Here is a 19,488-nt window from a genome sequence, read left to right as displayed (position 1 = left end):
TTATATACCCACATGATTTATTGCACGAATCAGAGTATGTTTGGGAATGAAAGGAAGTGCTGTTAAGAATTAGGGGAATAGCCTGAGCTACATGGTCCTCTCCATAAGGTCTACCCACAGGGCAGCTGATGGGGAGGACAGGCTGCTATCCCATACTGTGTGGTCTCCATGATGACTGCCCGTGGGCCCTGCCATCACCACCCACTTGGCCAAACACAGCCACCTGGGGGAGGGGAAGGAGCCAGGGAACTACATAGTCAGTCAGCTCCTCCCTGCTTTCCTTTCAAACAGGGCTGTTCTTCTATTTCTGCTTTCATGTATTGTATTTCTGCACAAGAGTTACTTCGAAAGAAAGGGGTTTGTTGCTGAAACATTCTGAAGTGACTGTTAGGAGTTTCTCCCTCAGGGCAGGATCTTTATGCGGTCATTCATCCCACAAATATGTATTGAGTGTCTGCTCTCTACATCCATGCTCCGCAGCCATCTGTTCCAGTGCTGTGGTGTCAGGGAGACCAAGCCTCTAACCCAGCCTGCAATTGTGTTTTGGAGGCTAATGCTTTACCCCAAAATAACAATTTAAGAAGTGACAGTATTTCACGTAACCTGGATGCAGTGTCAGCAGGACATGAGGGACAGAGCTTGTTTTCAAATTGGAGATGAAGCACAGGACACACTGGGTCTCTCTCAGTTCGTGATAATCTCCATTCAGGATTTCCCATGTTGTGGCTTCTTGGTAGCAAAACTTGCCTAGTGATGAGAAAGGAGATGTAGAGGACATCAGAGGAGACTTTGGTCCAGTCTTTGGAATAAACATCATGTAACCTCTTAAGGTTGTAGTATACTCTGCTTATATAGAGATTATCTACCCAGCTAACTCAGCTCTCTTGAATTAGCAATCAGCTGGAGGGGAGAGACACCAACACACTTTCAGAGGCATAAAATTAATGGCCTGAGCTTTACAGGCAAGGGCAGGGCCTAGGCAGAAAGGAAGCAGCAGCCACCCCCAACATATGCCTGCCTGCCCACTTTACTTTTTCTCATCTGCTAGGCTGGGTCTGTGCAAGCCCCCAGGAGCCCCCAGATTGGGTTCTGCAAACCACATGGGAACATTTCCAACTGCACCAGTTGGGAAAGCACAAAAGTATGGAAAGGATGAGTCCAAATTTCTTACATGAGCTGAAGTCTCCTCTAGGGACTGAAAGCTGATAAGATGGTTTCAATTCCATGTGGCACCTTCTCTTCAAAGGCTTTCCTGTTCTTCTGACTTATTTTTTAGTGTATGCATGTGGGGGGAAAATGTCAAACAAATATGAAAGGTAACGTGGAGGTAGGCATACACCATTTTACATTCCTACCACCATGTAGGAGAATTCCAGTTTCTCCCCATCGTTGCCAATACTGGTTACTCTCTTACTGATTGTAGCCATCCTTGTGGGTGTGAAGTGGTAGTTAATTGCATCCTTGATAACCAGTGATGTTGAGCGTTGTTTCATGCATTTGTTGGTCATCTGTATATTTTTTCTGGAGTGTCTGTCAGATCCTTTACCCATTTAAAAATTAGGTTATTGATATTTTATTGTTGAGTTGTAAAAATTCTTTATATATTCTGGATACAAATTATTAGATGTATAATTTGAAAGAATTTCCCCCCACTCTCTGTGTTGCCTTTTCAATTTCTTGATGCTATCCTTTGAAGCACAGCAGTTTTTAATATTGAATATCGATGAAGTCAAATCTATGTATCTCTTTTCTTGTCTATTGTGCTTTTGGAGTCATATCTGAGAAGCCACTGCTTAATCAAAGGTCACACATTTTCTTTCTAAGAGTTTCATAGTTTTGGCTTTAACATTTTAAGTTTTTCATCCATTTTGAGTTCATTTTCATATATGGTGTTTTAGGGACCCAACCTCATTCCTTTGTATGTGACAAATCCGACTGTCCCAGCACTATTTGTTGAAAAGACTCTACTTTTCACAGTGAATGATCTTGGTAATTGTTTAAAATTGTTAATTGTTTAACGATTTAATTGTTTAAACAATTAAACAAGATAATTGTTTAAAATTTAATTTTTATATCAGGTAAATTATTGGTTTCAAAGTCAGCTCTATGAAACAAGTGTAAGAAACAGCACATCTGTATCTGCCCTTTCCTCTCTTATTCCCTCTTTCTTCATATAGCAAACCTTTTTATTTTTAAATTTTATAGTTTATCCTGCTGCTGCTGCTGCTAAGTCACTTCAGTCGTGTCCGACTCTGTGTGACCCCATAGACAGCAGCCCACCAGGCTCCCCCGTCCCTGGGATTGTCCAAGCAAGAACACTGGAGTGGGTTGCCATTTCCTTCTCCAATGCATGCTCTGACCCAATTCTGATAATGTAGTGGTCTTATTTTCATCCCACAACAGAGTGAATTTGTTTTCATTTGCATCTATGCTTTTCAGATTGTGTTCAGCACAGCCTTTTGGCTGTTCTAGAGGAGAATGCCTTGTGGGGAGAATACCCTCATGATTTATTGCTCAAATTGCTTAGATTCTTGAGTACTCAAGACTTTCAAAAAGCATGTCTTTCTGAGGCCAGTTAGAATGTGGATATATTACCTAGTATAGTGAAGGACAGGGAAGCCTGGCGTGCTGCAGTCCATGGGTTGCAAGAGTCAGACACAACTTAGCGACTGAAAAACAACAATATTACCTAGAGGAAAAGGGTTGTTAAAACTGATAGAATAAAATATGATAAAATTTCAGGAGGAAAATAACATTACACAGGAAAAGGCACTGAAGAAAGGGGTTAATAAGACAGTTCAGGGACTTCCCTGGTAGTTAAGAATCCACCTTGCAATGTAGGGGACATGGGTTTGATCCCTGGTCGGGGAACTAAGATCTCACGTGCTGTGTGGCAACTAAGCCTGACCACCACAATTACTGAGCCTGTGTGCCACAACTAGAGTCTGTGTGCCATAGTAAAAGATCCCACACGAAGCAACAAAGATCCTGTGTGCCCAAGACCCAATGCAGCCAAATAAACATAAAGAAAAAAATAAGACAGTGGAGCACATTTTAGAGAGAATTCAATTTTAAAACAGTTAGATTTGAAGTGCAGTGTTGATAGAGAAGTATGTTTCTACCTTGTGAAAAAGTCGCTCTTGGGACACCTTTTCCTGATAATATTAGTATCAAGTAAATAAGTTTACAGGGCTACTTTTAATGTTCCATGCACCTGCTCGTCCCTTTTCCTTCTTCCTTCTATCTCTTTCCCCATCAGTTCCTGCTGCCTCTGTCCCCTGCAGAGCCCTGGCCCCTGGGCCCACTCCTCTGTGAGTTCATGCTTGACACATACAGAGTGTAAGGTGCAGATTTGCCAGAACCTGCTGAAGCTGTAGCTCTGAAGTGAGTCTCTGTGCAGGTGGAATGCTCCCAACAAGCCAACGCAGAGGTGATGAGAGAGATGACCCGGAAGCTGTACAGCCAGTACGAAGAGAAGCTGCAGGAGGAGCAGCAGCGGCACAATGCGGAGAAGGAGGCTCTCCTGGTGTGTATGTCCCACCCGCTGACTGAACAACTGGGGAGTGTTGGGTGCATTATTGTTGAAAATGAAGTCGCTCAGTTGTGTCCGACTCTTTGCGACCTCATAGACTGTAGCCTACCAGGTTCCTCTGTCCATGGGATCTTCCAGGCAATAGTACTGGAGTGGATTGCCATTTCCTTCTCCAGGGGATCTTCCCAACCCAGGGCTCGAACCCGGGTCTCCTGCATTGCAGACAGACGCTTTACCTTCTGAGCCACCAGGGGTGAGCTTTAAATGGGAAGGTGTGTACTGGAGGTGAGTTAGTGGACTCTAACATGGGTTTAGTATGTGCCCACTCACTCCTCTCCCTTCTCCCTCCCTTCCTTTACTCACCTTCCTCCCTGCTTAAAAGAGCCCTCAATCTCTGTCTCTCAGTACACCCCTTTCTCCAGCCAGTCTGACCATTTGCCACATCCAGGTTGACCCTGGCTTACCTGAAGCTGTGCATTTCCTCACCGCATCTTCTCCTCCTTCCCTATCCCCATCCTGCTTATGCTTCCTGAGAGTCTTGAAGATGCCAGCATCTCCACGAATGAAGTCTTTCCTCCTCACACAGCTGCAAGTGTCCCCGGTCCTGGGGAAGCCCGTTCTCTGTTCTCTGCTGTGGAATTCTCTTGTCCCTGTTATTAGAGCTGGGCTGTGCATCTCCCACCTTGGCTTCTCTAGCAGACCATCAATTCCTTGAGGACAGGGACTCCAATCTGCCTCATCTTGTGTCCTCACAGGCTTAGTACATGTGCTGAATAATTGACTGAGCTGGTGTTTGGGAGAAAGATCTGGGCACTCTGCATTCAATTCCACTTCTAGCCCTAATTCCCTTTATGTTGTTGGCAAATACAGTGATACTTTGAGCATCTTGTCAGGGGATAAATAACATTTGTAGGCTCTTTTTTTTTCCTCAAGGAGGGGGAAAAAAGGCAGAAAGATAACTAGGCCCTTGCAGTGTGTCTTTTATTCATTGGTTAGAACCAGAATCATGGAATTTGGGTTCGTGATTCTCTGAGACTCTTCTAGGCTCCCGGGTCATGCTTCTAAAGAGACAAGATGATTTAGTGAGGCCTGAGCTGTTTGAACCCTGATTGGTAGTGACTGAGTGTTCTCCTGAGAAGAGTGTGTTTCTTTTGCAGGAAGAAACCAATAGTTTTCTGAAAGCCATTGAAGAAGCCAATAAAAAGATGCAAGCGGCAGAGATCAGCCTAGAGGAGAAGGACCAGAGGATCGGGGAGCTGGACAGGCTGATTGAGCGCATGGAGAAGGTAACACAGCTTGGAGCCCGCGGGCCCCTTACCCAGCCTCCCTGTAGTGTAACAGCTCCCCTCAGGCCTGCCCAAAGGTGTGAGAAGCCCTCACCACAGATCCCTCTCATTCCTACAACTTGTGACTTGAAATAACAAAGACAGAACTATAAAATAAAGTATATGGATGTAAAGCCATTATCCTCCAATTAAAAATAAATCTAGAAAAAAAAGAAACAGCAAAAAGTAAAGTATATGGAAGTTCCACCAAGTCCTAAGTGTTCCTATGTTGAAAATTTTGATGCTTCTAACATCATTACATACAAAATTATTTATAGAAATTAATCTTTTAGCAGCCCTGCTTTGCTGGGGCCCTCAGCATGAACTTGGTTTCCTTGGCAGGTAGTCAAGCCCTGTTTCCATGTTACATTGACACCCCAAGCCAGTTGTTTCTGGGACCGGGGTCTGAAGGGTTGTTTATGCATCAGAGTAGGGGAAATTGCTCTCCGTGGGTGGGGGTGGAGCAGGGAGAGCCTGCAGAAGACAGGAGCTCAGCTGGGATAATAAGCCAGTCTAGAGAGAGGGAAGAAATGAAGTGGGAAGTGGAGAAAAGAGAAGAGGTGGGAGAGAGGAAAGAGAAAAAGCAAGAAAGATGAAGGGAGGGTGACCTTTACCAGGTGACAGCTGACTTCCAAGGGAGAGTGGTGGTTGAGGACTAGAGCTGTGGGTTCTAGGAAGTGGCCCTCTAGCTGTGTGAGTTTACAAAAGAGAGGGGACCAGCCAAGAGCACCCTTCAGCATCCTGTGACCCACACTGGACACTGAGAATCCCCACGCCAAGGATGGAGGGAGGGGAATGACCGGGGAAGCAGGGTCAACAGCTGGGCTTCTGGCTGGTTCCGAGAAGAGGGCTGACCTGTGATGTCTGTGGCCTGGTCCCCTCTACACTCCTCTGACCAATAAGGTGGGAATAGCATTAAACAGAGCTTCTCAGCTGGCCAGGGGGCTCTTCTTTTAAGTAATATCTTTTGAGGGGAGGGACTTGAACAAATAAAGAGTCAGTTATAATTTCATCTCTACCCTCTGGGAAAGCAGAATCCTATCTTGTCTTGAAGAAAAGGTCAGTGGCATGGTTAGGGCTGATGTCGGTACTGGTTGTAGATGGTGGTTGTAATGATTGGGCACTGAAGGCATTTTCTAGAATGCAGGCAAGCTTTCCCCTACATTGCCGCTCTCCTGCAACAGCAGAAGGTGCTGGTTAAAGCACACTCCCCCCAAGTGACAGGCTGTCCTGCAGCAAACAGGAGCCAGGTGAGCGGGTGGTCTGGGGAGGGGTGTGGGCAGGGAAACCATCTCACAGAGAGACTATCCATGTTTTAGAATCACGAACCTAGGGTTTGAGTCTTGGCTCTCTTTCTAGTTGCAGGAAGTTACTTGACTCTTCCAGATTTAGCTTCCTCTTCTGTAAAATGTTGATAATAGTAATTCTTATTCTTAGGCCTTTTGTGAGGAGTCAACAAGAAAAATCCAGGCCAAATGTTAAGGGCAGTGCCTGGCATATATAGAGGAGGGGCTCAAAAAACGTGTGGCTCTGATTTTTAGGTTTTGACTTACATAAATGTCTGCCCCTGGTGTCATCTTTTTTTTGTTTCAGCTGGACCTGTTCTATAGCTTAGTTTCTTTGTCTCCTTGGGCTTCTGGAAAGTTCCCAACATTTTCCCACTGATGTCCATGTGGAGCCCGCGTGGGGGTGTGTGGCTGGGGGGCTAGGGCGCTAGTAAGGCTGGCCCTCCCTCCCCGCAGTTGTGTGGCATAAAACGTTCCCCATGTCCTCTTGGCGTTTTCTTTAGTGATTGAGAATCTGTTGTCCTTTCTCGTGACTTTTCTCATTTAGGCTAGCAAAATGCTTGCCTTAGGTAGCTAAGATTAGATATGCCCATTTACTGGTTTTCGCCCTTCACAGCTAAATCTGTGAGAGCAGGAACTGTGCCAAACCTCTGTCACACACTGTGAACAGCATGCCTACAGAGTTTATATCCTGTTCTCACATATTTTTGGATTTTTCTCGAGGACAAACCATGTGCTTTTGAATGGCTTCTCTGCTGTACCCCTTAGTTTACTGTTTCTGAACATTGTGTCCAAAACAGCTTTCTTTTTTCCTTCATCAGTTCAAGTATGTTAAGGAGTGTGTTCTATCAGAGACCTTTCTGCAGAATAGATAGTACCCTATGCCTTGATCTTGGTGGTGGTTCCACCAGGTAATGTGAATACAGATATGTCAAGGGATTGTACAGTGTCCACTTAAGATTTGTTGTACCTCAACTTAGGAAAATATCAAAATTGAAAGCATACCGTAAGCTAGGCCTTGCCCTACTTTATGACAGCTTTTTGGGGAGTTGGAGGGAAGGCTCACTTGTTAAGAATTCATCACTATTATTTCAGGGCTCATGGAAACTTCCAGCCAGTGGCAGAAACCATGGGGACAGTTAGTCTGTACATTCACTTGTAGAGATTTAAAAGAAGTAACAAAACCCCACGAAAAAGTTGGTCTCCCTTTGTTCTGAATATGTCGATGATAACATACCCTCCCTTCCAGAGTGTACTGCTTCCCACTCTGACTATCCCTTGTCTGCTTACTGCTGACAGCTTCAGAAGTTGTGGGAGTTCAAGTTTCAAGGATTTGCTTTTAATATTTGGTGGGAAAGAAGTTTGGGATCTGTAAAACTAGTCAAAGCTTGTTGGGCAGAATTTCTGAGGGTAAAGATCAGTCACAGCCATACTTAGAGAAAGCCCTCAAGCAGAAGAGTCTCCTTTCAATTAGTGAGCAGGATTTGATAAATTTCATTTTAAGGAAATTTGTCATACTAACAGTTGTAATTATTTCTGGTGCAGTTTTGGAGGTAATGGGTGCTATACCTTTATTATTTTTCACTTTGTTCAAAGAAATAAATGTCCAGATTCTTTTTACTTTTTTAAGGTAAACTAAATTTATATAAAAATGTGCAAATCTTCTTAAAAAATATTAATTTATTTGACTGCATTGCTTCTTAGTTGTGGCACGTGGGATGTAGTCCCCTGACCAGGAATCAAACCCGGGCCCCTGGATTGGGAGTGTAGAGTGTTAGCCACACCAGACCACCAGGGAAATCCCTGTACAAATCTTATGTGCACAGCTTATTGGTTTCCTATTGATACTGTAATCATTTACCACAGTTGGTGGCTTTAAAACATCATAGAGTTACCATCTTTAGTTTAGGAGGTCAGAAGTCCTAAAATCAAGGTGTGGGCAGGGCTGTTGGGAGCTCCAGAGGAGAATCCATTTCCTCGCCTTTGCTCCCTTCGAGAGACTGACTATATTCCTTGGCGCATGGCCCCATCCTCCAGCTGCTAAGTCAGCATTATAGCACCTCCCAGCCTGTGTCCATCTCTTGACTCTAACCCTTCTTCCTATAAGGGCCCAACCAGATAATTCAGGATAATCTCCCCATTTCAAGATTATTAACTTAATCATGTCTGCTAAGTTCCTTTTTCCACGTAAGGCAACATGTTCCCAAGTTTCAGGGATTAGAATGTGGATGTCATTGCAGCACATTTATTCTGATTTTCATGGTATGTTTTTACAAGTAAACACAGCTGTGTAAACACTACCGCAGTTAATTTATAGAATATTACAGAATTCCAGACCCTCCTGAGGATTCAGAAAATAATCAAGAAATTTGTAGTATCACAGGCCACTGATTTAGAGTATTGATTATCATTATTTAGAACTGTATATTTTCATAAGACATCTGAGCTTGGGCTGATGAAATAGTTTTTAAAAAATAAATCTTGCATGGCTTTCCCATGGTATTTGTCTCTAACTCATAAATACATCTATAAATGCACACTAGCAAATTTGAAATTTTGAGATTTGTTTGGACTCTGGTGAGTGAGTGTATCGAAGCCCATAGGTGTCATATAGATTTGAACTGACTAGTATTGGAGTTGCTTGCTGTACATTCTCTAGCCAACTTGGGATCCATCGGTTAAATATTAATGTCTGTCTGTTTTAGGAGCGCCATCAACTTCAACTTCAACTCCTGGAGCATGAAACAGAAATGTCAGCGGAAATAACTGATTCTAACAAAGAAAGGTAAGATACACTGTCCCGTGTCTTATAATGGATTTAGGTGGTGGACACACTGTGCTTGTGTGGGCTCACTTGGTCCTTGCATTTTCATTCATTTGGTCATCACTCATTGCAGACTGATAACATGTAAAACGCTGGACTGGGAGCTTCCAGCCACATATTGCAGCCAAGGGGTGGTTGTTAGAACAGTGGAACACGTCAGTGCCTGTCACTAATGCCAAAGTTCTGTCTATAAATGTTCCCCATAACCTTGAGCTCCACAGGATGCACCTTGTTGATGAGAAAACTCAACAGTGACTAATCTCATTGCCTTGGAAACGAATTTTACAATGTCTTTGTTTCCAAACATTTTTCAGTGAAACCTTGCCTTGTCCCTTGGCTGTGAGTGTATAAAGCCCTGCATGGGAAATGCAGGAGCAATGAACTGCCTATTCTGGAAACCAGAAGGCAGAGAGTCCACACGTGGCCCTCTAGTGAAGGGAAATGGGGTTGGCATGCGCTGAGCATTTGAGCAAGTTACTTAATCTGCCTGAGATCCTTTGCTTCTCTGTAAAATAAGAATTCTTTTTTAAAGTGAGAGGAATTAAAGTGATACTAATAATGCCCATCTCATTGGGTTATTATTGTGAGAGAACTGTTGGCTGTACTGCCTGCCACAATGTATGCTGAAAAATACCTGTTCTCCTTCCTCTTACATGACATCAGAGTTTGCAGAGTTCTAGGAATCCTCCCTAGTCTTTAAGGTTGTGCTGAGGAGGGACCCAGCAGAGATGGGAAGTGGTAAGCAGACCACCAGACCCTTTTCCGTGTTCTAGTTTAGTGGCCCCAAAGAAAGAGTCCATCTGCTGGTTCCTTGGGTTTATTTGAAACAAGTAGAGTCTGAGGATAATCTGTGCTGGGTTTTTTTTTTTTAACATGAAATATTTTCTGAGGTGGTCTGTTCTGTTTTGATGGAGGAAGGGTGTTTCAGCATATTTCCCATTTTCTCAAAATAAATGATGTGTGGAACAACTGTAATTCCTGCCTTCCCAGGACTCTGCCACTTGGTTTCAGATATGTTGTTGTGTTGCTAGACTCTTCTCTGTTTTCCTAATTGTGGCAATTACTGGATGTTCCAATGTTGTATTAACCCCCAAAGAAACAGTCTCTCATATCTGTAAGTGGTTAAAATTCTCTCTCAGCTCTTGGGAGGTAAAGTAACTGTCCTTACACAGGGTGAAATTTGCAAGTGGGGACTTGAAAAAGGGTCCTGTGTTCCTTCTCCAGTGGGGTGGTTGGTTGGTGGTTAATAAACTAGGATACATACAAAGTAGGAAGAGTGCATCTTGTTCTGGGCGGTGTTTCTCTCAAGCGGTGACTTCGTGTGCTGATGCTGTGTCGGTCAGGGGTTCACTGGCTCTGTCTTCTATCTGTGTTAGGTATCAGCAGCTGGAGGAGGCGTCAGCCAGCCTCCGGGAGCGGATCCGACACCTAGATGACATGGTGCATTGCCAGCAGAAGAAAGTCAAGCAGATGGTTGAGGAGGTAAGTCACTGTGAAGGGTCATGGGCGTGAGATTGCTTCCTGTGATAGGGACTCTGCAGCCCCAGAGCCAGATATGACTCTCAGCTCCGTCTTCTGTGGTTCGCAGTTAACTAGCTCAGGCCACTGCTGTCTTGGCCCAAAGGAGAAGCTCCTCATCTGTCCCCTTTGGACAAGTGATGATCCCTCTAAAAGAGGGCTCTCTACAGATCAAAAGGTTACAGTTAAGAAAGCTGGGAGGCACATTTCATAAATTCACCTCCCTATGCAGGTGGGTGCCTTCAGCTCAGGGACTAAAGGGTCCTTTTTCTCTCTAACTGTATAGTATGAAATCAAGGTACGTACTTACTGATTGTTGGACATAGTTTACTATCCTGTTTTTCTAAATGAAAAAACAGGTAAGTTGAACATTTATAATTCTCTAGGAGGAAAAAAAAATTTCTTTTAAGTTGTGTTATAGTAACCTGTCTCTTATGGTATTTTCTCCATAGGAGAAAATCCATGTTGTGTACAACGTATTATCTTTTTCTTACTCAATTAAAAAAATCAGAAACAAGAACAATTAGTACTAACAAGGTTATAAGGATTCCCTAGGGACTCATTCTCTAACTTGCAAAGAAAAGGTTTCGTTTTAATTAAACATTTGGTCTGCAGCAGAAAAACTGAAAAAAGCATTATATGTGCTTATATTAAGCACAGCTCTGAAAAGTTATTTGTTAATGGATTATTAAAATGAAAAGTATCTACTTCTAATAATTTACACATATGATAGACAAGTAGAAGGTTAAACATATATCTTTTTTTAAATTAATCTCTAAAATGTTGGAGCTACGAGTGGGGCTAAAGTCAGGAAATTGTGAGGGTGGGGAGGGACACCTTTTTAAATTGTGTGTAGGATAAACACACATTAGATAAAATCTTCACCCAAATGAGAAACCCACTTATACAGTGTGATTGGCCTGGGTGGAGTAGAATAGGAGAAGGGGGAGCAGGGGCTCAAATGAGGAGATCCTGATGCAGTTTCATGGTCCCTTGGCCTGGCTGGGCAGGAGCACTGCCAGCAGCAGTGATGGGCAGATCTTGCCCCGTATAGGCACTGGGTAGATGTCAGGGGTGTTTCCGAAGGAAAAGCATCACTTTGTCACAGTTAGCATCTCAGGAACTATGGCAGTCTTAACTGTGGCTTTTCTGCCTCTGACTTCACACTCACGGTGTCTGCGGCCGGCTCCCCTCATTTCCCCAAGGGGCTCCTTGGCTGGGGTATACTCCATTTCTCCCGCCTCACCACAGGGTACTGTCTGCGTTGTTTCCCTATCTAACATTAGAGAATGGTGAACAAAACCTCACGTGCATTGGCTTCTGATTCGGTTTTTGTCTATAAGGGTTTAATGATTGGTCTTTTAAAAAAATAATTTTATTTATTTATTTTTTGGCTGCACTGGGTCTTCGTTGCTCTGGGCTTCTGTGGGGCTTCTGTAGTTGCGGCGAGCAGGGGCTACCCTCTAGTTGCAGTGCGTGGGCTCCTCATTGTGGTGGCTTCTCTTATTGTGGAGCATGGGCTCTGGGGTGTGTGGGCTTCAGTAATTGTGGCATGAGGGCTTAGCAGTGCAGTTCCTGGGCTGTCGAGCACAGGCTCAATAGTTGTGGCACACAGACTTAGTTGCCCTGAGATCTTCCCCAACCAGGGATTGAACCTGTGTCTTCTGCATTGGCAGGTGTATTCTTTACCACTGACCGCTGGAAGCCCTGATTGGTCTTTTTAAAAAGACATTTTCAAGTTTAGAATTCTAAGTTACTTCTGGAATCTAATAAACATACTGATTTGAAAGCAGTAGGGGAATAATTAGGGCTTCCCAGGTTGTGCTGGAGAAGGCAATGGCACCCCACTCCAGTACTCTTGCCTGGAAAATCCCATGGACAGAGGAGCCTAGCAGGGTGCAGTTCATAGGGTTGCAAAGAGACACAACTGAAATGACTTAGCACAGCACGGGGGAGTATTTATATATGCAAATGAGGAAGCATCTAAAGATCACTGTCCATATCTTGCTTTAGTGTCTCTGATGTAATATCTCCCAAACATAGCTGTTCTAAGTGCCGATGATGTGGTCTGAAAGACCCAGCCATTGAAGTGAAATCGCAGGCTGAAATTTAGGATGGCATCATCAGAGGCCAGCTGGGGCCAGCTGGGTTTCAGTTAGGTGGAAGAGAAAGGGAGCTTTAATTCTAAATTTAAGCTAAAAATTACTTCTATCAGGTAATAAGAATTAAGGTATTTGTCCCGTACACCGTGTTAACTCATACAACAGGAGGATGGTTTAAAATCTCAATCACTGTAGCCAATTCTAACTTTTTTTAAAAGTTAGAAACATGGAAAAGGGACAAGTGAGCACACTGAGAAGTCCAGGATGAGGTTGGAAAGTATTAGAACTCTAGTAATCCAGGGAATGGTTGAAGGACTTGGACAGGTGATGGCCACGGGGAGACGTGAGAAGGGAGTTCACATCTTAGGAAAACTGTCATGGAGAAGAGGTAATATATTTTTCTTTGCATTGCAATGCAAAGCCAGATTGGAGCCACTGGGTGGCACTTGAAAAGATGCACATTTCAACTTTCAACATAAAGGAAACATTTGTAGCACTGGCTGCCCTGAAAGGTATTTAGCCCTTAATCAGGTACGCCTTTATAAGGAGAGAAGACGAGATTGAAGCTCTTTGTATAAAGGATTCTCTATAGTTTACTAGGCTGTGCTGTTGGTAGGATCTCAGCCTTTTCACTGCTTTGCATAATGCATGAAATCAGCAAATATATACTAAATTTGGACCAAATTTTTAAAAATCTAGATGGCTGAATTAGTCATTTGGACCAAATTTTGAAAAATCTAGATGGCTGAATTAGTCATGTGGTGTCCTCACTCTGGCTTGAGAAGAGAAGTGCATTCTGTCTGTGAACTCCAGCCACCCAGACATGGAGGCAAATTTGACTGGAAGATAGAGGCAACCTTTATGTGTCACCAGTGTTAGGGACAGTTTTCCCTCTCTTCCATAAAGTCTGAAAGCCTGTCCCTGTGATGGGTTCATACTCAACAGGGGTAGGAATCCAGTCCCTGTCCATTATTGCTGTCATCTGAGTCATAATGTCTGTGAAGAAATTTAGTTTATTAAAATGATAGGCTTCCTTCTTCTCAAAACATTTAGGTATTATTACTGAGGTTCTTTGAATCCTGACATGTTAAGCAGTATATTTACTTCCACTCCTACTGCTGCTGCTGCTAAGTCACTTCAGTCATGACCGACTCTGTGCGACCCCATAGACGGCAGCCCACCAGGCTTCCCCGTCCCTGGGATTCTCTAGGCAAGAACGCTGGAGTGGGTTGCCATTTCCTTCTCCAGTGCATAAAAGTGAAAAGTGAAAGTGAAGTCACTCAGTCGTGTCTGGAGTGTAATTTCTTAATAATATACTAAATAAAAATTAACCAATCTTGGTATTGCCATCCTTAGCCCAATAATAATTTTTCTTTGAATCCTGACATGTTAAGCAGTATATTTACTTCCACTCCTACTGCTGTTGCTGCTAAGTCACTTCAGTCATGACCGACTCTGTGCAACCCCATAGACGGCAGCCCACCAGGCTCCCCCGTCCCTGGGATTCTCCAGGCAAGAATGCTGGAGTGGGTTGCCATTTCCTTCTCCAGTGCATAAAAGTGAAAAGTGAAAGTGAAGTCGCTCAGTCGTGTCTGGAGTGTAATTTCTTAATAATATACTAAATAAAAATTAACTAATCTTGGTATTGCCATCCTTAGCCCAATAATAATTTTTCATTGTATGGGACAGTACACTTCCACAGGGATCTGTGCTGTAAAAGTTCCAGTCACCCTTTTGAAATGAAGGATTAATATATATCTTATCGGGTCAAGTTCATTGAGAAAAGATACAGAGTATCTTCTGTGAAGTGTGAGAGCAGATACCCCCACTTAGCTAGATCTTTGTACTCAGTTAAGTCTCCTTTTGTGCTGTTTATCAGGGGTTGGTCATCTCCTTCCCACCACTAGTTCTTCTGACTAGTTCTGGATCTGACAAATAGATACACACACACACACACATGCCCAAATATGCCCCTTTTAGACTTTTAAGAGTTTTCCAGAAAATACAGAGGCACTGAAAAAAATAACAGTCATGAAGAAACTCACTCATCCATCCATTTACCAGATCCCTGCCTGTACTTTCTCTTTGCTGGGGCCGGGCACCAGTTGGGGGTGGGCAGGGCAGATAGTGGCTCTGCCCTCATGGATCTTACTATCTGGCGTTAGCTGAGTTCCAGTCATCCTTGCTCTTGGGCTTCAGTCTTCTGTTGCCAAGCTGTCTTGGGTGTGGGTCTTTTGTCTCAAATCAGGTAGAGTTCTTTAGCTTGCTGCTAAAGGACACAGGAGATCAGGGATGAGCACACGGCTGCAAGAAACCTACAGCCCGAGCAGTGAACACCTGACATATCTTTAAATATCTTCAGTCAACAGGGCGTTGACACCTCTTTCCCTGCTCTCATCAAGGCCCAGTCCCCTGCCAATCAAAGCAGCTTTCTGCCCAGGGGAAAATTATCTGGAGGAAAGCAATTTAAAAAATTCAAATTCTCTCTGTTCCGAGAATCTTCCCTTTTAAATGGATCTGCCATTTGTTAGCACACAATTTATTTTAAAATTCTTGTGTGGTGTGGTGTGCTGAAATGTACAATGCAAAACACGTTTTCACCAAGTACCCTCTGTTTAGAGGATTCAGAGTGCTCTCCCTCATTGAAAATTAGCCACCTGGGGGAAAGGGAAAAGAGCCGCAACGATGAGCCCACAACCCTAACCCGCTCAATTGCCCTGTTTCCAGATCATGTCCCACGAGCTCTTCTCCAGATTTAGTCTCCGGCTCTTTGGAAGATAACAAAATGGTAGCCTGCTCCGGGTTGAAAGCAGTTGCTTTCATTGTTCGTGGTTAGAAGAACACTTGTACTCTCTCTGCTGGGAAGAGGTGGTATGTGTGTGTGATGAGCTGATGAATAAAACACGAAAGACATGCTATTGAAAGGAAAATGTGATGACGTAGGGCTCTTATTTGTGGAAACACCCACATTCTGTAACCTCAGCTTCCATGGCCTGACACTACAGAGTCAAGAGAACTCCAAGACCCACCGAGTATTTCTAGCAACATGGGTTCCTAGACAACAAAGAAGTAACTGTGGTGAAAGACAGTACTAAAATATAATTTTAAAGTGCCAGGTGGAGGCTGGTCCTAAGATCTTGGAGATTGAAGCCTTATTTATGGAAAAGCTATCAAGGACACCTGCCAAGGAGATGGGAAGCAGGCTTGAAGAACTCCAGTGCTCCAGGAGGAAGTGCTCCCCACCTGATCACACCCCAGGAAATACAGAAGCAGCCAAGTGTCACTGTCGCTTGATTATATTTGTATGTGGGAAGTGGCCCTGAGGATGTCATAGTGCTGAATCAAGATACAACATTAGTCAACTTAGCATTCTCCTTGTTTAAGTACATTTGGTTTGCTTCCATCCATGAATACACAGCTCAACTCACTTCATGAAAAGAAGTCTATCTGATGAAAAGAGAAATGTATTTGGCTGAAATGTCCTTAACATCTTATGGGAAAACCTGAACAAACTTTTTGACCCACCCAATATATTGACGTGAAATATACTTCATGCATGCTGTATTTTTATAGAGGCCTTGAGACAGCCACAGGCCCTGGTATCTCAACTAAACAGTGTTGCTGAGAATTGTAGTAGCAGCAGTGGTAATAATAGTCAGTGGGTGGTATTAGCCTAGTGATGGAGTGAATTCATCAAGGGGGTGGGTGTCATTTAGACGTTGGGTAGTTTTTTCCACTCCATCCACTTCTCTGTGGCCAAGTGGGCAGGTAAATGCCTTCTGGTCAGTAGTTGGCTTTGGTCTTCCGTTTAGATGTTTCTGTGCAGCAGAAAGGGAGCACATGGATAACTTTGCACTTAAGTAGTGAACTGATGTGGTTTTACTCCCCGCCAGTGTTCTGTTTGAATGCAGATCCCCAGATACTCTGCTGGGTTTCCCAGCTTCCACCAGGGAGCTTGGAGTCAGATCTGAGAATTGCTCATCTAGATATCACTCTAGCATAGGGACCTACATTGTTTCTAGAGATTCCATTACTGCCCTCGTGTTTTTCAAATCTGTGGTGGAAAAGTTATTAGCATTTGTTCTAGTGGAGTAGACTCACAACTCAGCTTCAAAAAGTGAAATAATATCAAACCAGGGAGTGTAATGACTTCTAGAGAAAGTGGGGCACCCATGTGGGCCTCCGTCCTAGGACTGTCTGCTCTTGCCCTGCCCTGGGAGTTCCTTCTCTCTTTTGGGCCATGGGCAGTGTCCTGGGGCCAGATGAGCCTTCTGTTGTGGGGCAGAGAGTGAGTGAGGGGCTGAGACTGTCTGTGAGACCCTGAGAGTGCCTCCGAAATTTTGCCTTAACTAGATGACCCACGCACCTCCGCCTTGGCCTGATGCTGGTTCCTGGGCTGGTTGGGGACCTCCTTAGATCTGGGTCCCCTGCCTTTCAGGACCTCCCTCCATCTGCTCCTCCTTGCCTTTGCCCATGTCCCTCAGTTTACCGCTCCTGCCAGGACAGCGATATGGTGTGAACTTGACTTACTACATCAAACATGAGTTAGGTGCTCAAACCCTGCCCACCCCCCACTCACACTACCACTCCATTCCCAACCCTTAATTGGATCCTAAGCCTTGGACTCTTTTTTAAGGCTATACTTTTGTCCTAGGGCCGCTCACACTCCTACCCAAAGGAGATACTGCACACAAGCTGAGGCCGGATTTACAGTAATTGAATGAGGCCGAATTTACAGTAATTGAAAATGTTACAGTTTTCAATTCTGGTGTTTAACACTGTATTAGCCACTTCTTGATTTAAAAATCTTAGATGCTTGATCTAAAATGTGAAGGCTTTAGAAGGCATCAGAAAGCTCACACAGAGGTAAACCTTTTTTCTATGCATTATTGAAATATTGCAGGTTCATTGTATTGCTGGTACTGGTTAATGTATTCACGATTCGAACTGTCCTTTCAAGGGAGAAGGTCTTTTCTTTGTAAATGTCATTGAACCCACCTTCTGTTTGTTGAAATCATTTCTGATTGGCTCAGATATATTTCTCAGAGGCTTGGAAGCTCACATCCTGTCTGTGGCGGTCTCTGTGACAGTGCTTCTCATCCGAGTAACTCTCAGAGAGTGGGTATTCATCGTGTTGCATGGCTGTGCATCTAGACCTCCCATGCCACGCTAATTCTCTGTGGGCGGTATTACTGGCACCATATTTTAGTACAGGAAACTGAAGCTTAGTCTTAAAAAAATAAGTTGCCAGCAGCCTCTCCACGAGTGATGATGGTGCTAGGTCTACACCCAGATTTTTGACTCCAAAGCTAGCCTTGTTCTTTGCTTATTTTTTTAGCAGTTGGAAAAAATTATAATTTTTTTTGTGTGTGGCCTCACTGCACAGCATGTGGGATCTTAGTTCCCTAAGCAGGGATTGAACCTGTGCCACCTGCCTTGCAAATGCAGAGCCTTAACCACTGGAGCACCAGGGAAGTCCCTGGAAAAAATTTTAAATATGGAGAATAATAAAAATAAAACCCATGTACTGTCTTCTGGAATTGAAAGATATTAACATTTTGGCATATTTTGTATTTTTTCTAAATAAAGAACTTTAAAGACATTCTCATTTTACTCCTCCCATTTCGATTCTTTGTCCTTCTTACCCTCCACCCTATCCTGCCCTAGCGCTTCCTTCAGAGGCAACTGGCCTCTATCCAGACCATGTTTCTCTGCTTTTACTACATGCACATATGTTTATTGTCAATATATAGCTTAGTTTCTGTGTTTGAAAAGGTATGCTGGGAGTTTCCTGGTGCCCTAGTGGTTAGGATTTGGTGCTTTCATCACAGGAGCCTGAGTCTAACCCTTAGTCGGGAAACCATCCCACATGCTGTGTTGTGTGGACAAAATACAAATAAATAATAAAACTGTAAAATTTTATATATAGTGTATAAATAAATTTTATTGTATTTATTTTGAAACTTACTCTTTTCCCCAATTTTGTTTTTGGTGTTGTTCCATATACTAGATCTTAATTATTCATTTTGATGGCTCTCTAATATTCCACTGTCTGAATATCTTATAATGTATCCTCTTGATAGACATTTAGCTTGTTTCCAATTTTTTATTCTTTTACAAACAATACTGTACATGTGTCTATGCTTATCGAGGGAATAAACTTAGAGGAGGAATTGCCAGGGACTGGGGTTGGCACAGTCTCACCTCTGTCACTCTCCAAAGTGTGCATAGACTTCTACCTGTCATGTGTAAGGACAGATTTCCCCACATCCTCACCACCTCTTAGACTATAATTTTAGCCAGTTGTGAAGTATTTCTTTGGCTTAGTTTTAATTTGCATCAGCCTGTTAACTACTCATTACAACTAGAGAAATTGACCCTAAACTTCTCAGCAGTCAAGCTCCCATTGTTATAAATTGGTTGTTCACATCTTTTGTTCATTTTTCTGTTTGGTGGTTTTTCTTTTTTCCTGCTGATTTGTAGGAATTCTGTATACTGCCAATATTAGTTGTTTATCAAAATAGTTGCATGCTATTATCTTTTCCCAGTTCATGGTTTTTGGTTGTTTATGGGGTTTTGTACAATATATACATTTAAAAAAATTGTTATAAAATTATCAGTCTTTTTGTGCTGTGTTGTGTGTCTGTTTGTCATAAGTTTTAGAGTTTTGTTTTTCATTTTTAGGTCTGTAATCACCACCACCACCCCCTCCCCCGCCACATTCTTGCCCATCGTTCTTCCTTCCTCTCTTTTTCTCCATAACACTTTATCATCTTGTGATATATCCTACACTTACCTGTTTTGCTTGCTTATGTGTTGTCTCTTTCTCCCCACTGGAATGTAAGCTCTCTGAGGGCAGTGGTTTTTGTCTGTTTCATTCATGTCTGTATCCCCAGTACTT

General features: G+C 43.3%; 1 protein-coding gene across 5 annotated transcripts in view; it reads left to right on the top strand.

The window, feature by feature from the left end:
* The window catches only part of MYZAP (myocardial zonula adherens protein), a 124,424-nt gene that overhangs the window by 55,535 nt on the left and 49,401 nt on the right, over positions 1 to 19,488 (top strand). For 4 of the 5 annotated variants that reach the window (XM_027553898.1, XM_027553899.1, XM_027553897.1 and 1 more), the window contains 4 exons: positions 3,401 to 3,526; positions 4,690 to 4,818; positions 8,849 to 8,928; positions 10,344 to 10,449. In XM_027553898.1, the coding sequence (XP_027409699.1) occupies positions 3,401 to 3,526; positions 4,690 to 4,818; positions 8,849 to 8,928; positions 10,344 to 10,449 (441 nt within the window). Of the gene's footprint in view, positions 1 to 3,400; positions 3,527 to 4,689; positions 4,819 to 8,848; positions 8,929 to 10,343; positions 10,450 to 15,314; positions 15,518 to 19,488 lie in introns of those variants that run through there. The other variant, XM_027553900.1, reaches the window with a different exon arrangement.

This window comes from Bos indicus x Bos taurus, chromosome 10, assembly GCF_003369695.1.
Source record: "Bos indicus x Bos taurus breed Angus x Brahman F1 hybrid chromosome 10, Bos_hybrid_MaternalHap_v2.0, whole genome shotgun sequence".
Classification (NCBI taxonomy): Eukaryota; Metazoa; Chordata; class Mammalia; order Artiodactyla; family Bovidae; genus Bos; species Bos indicus x Bos taurus.
The sequence above is the reverse complement of the archived record's forward strand: the minus strand, read 5'-3'. Positions and strand labels throughout refer to the sequence as shown.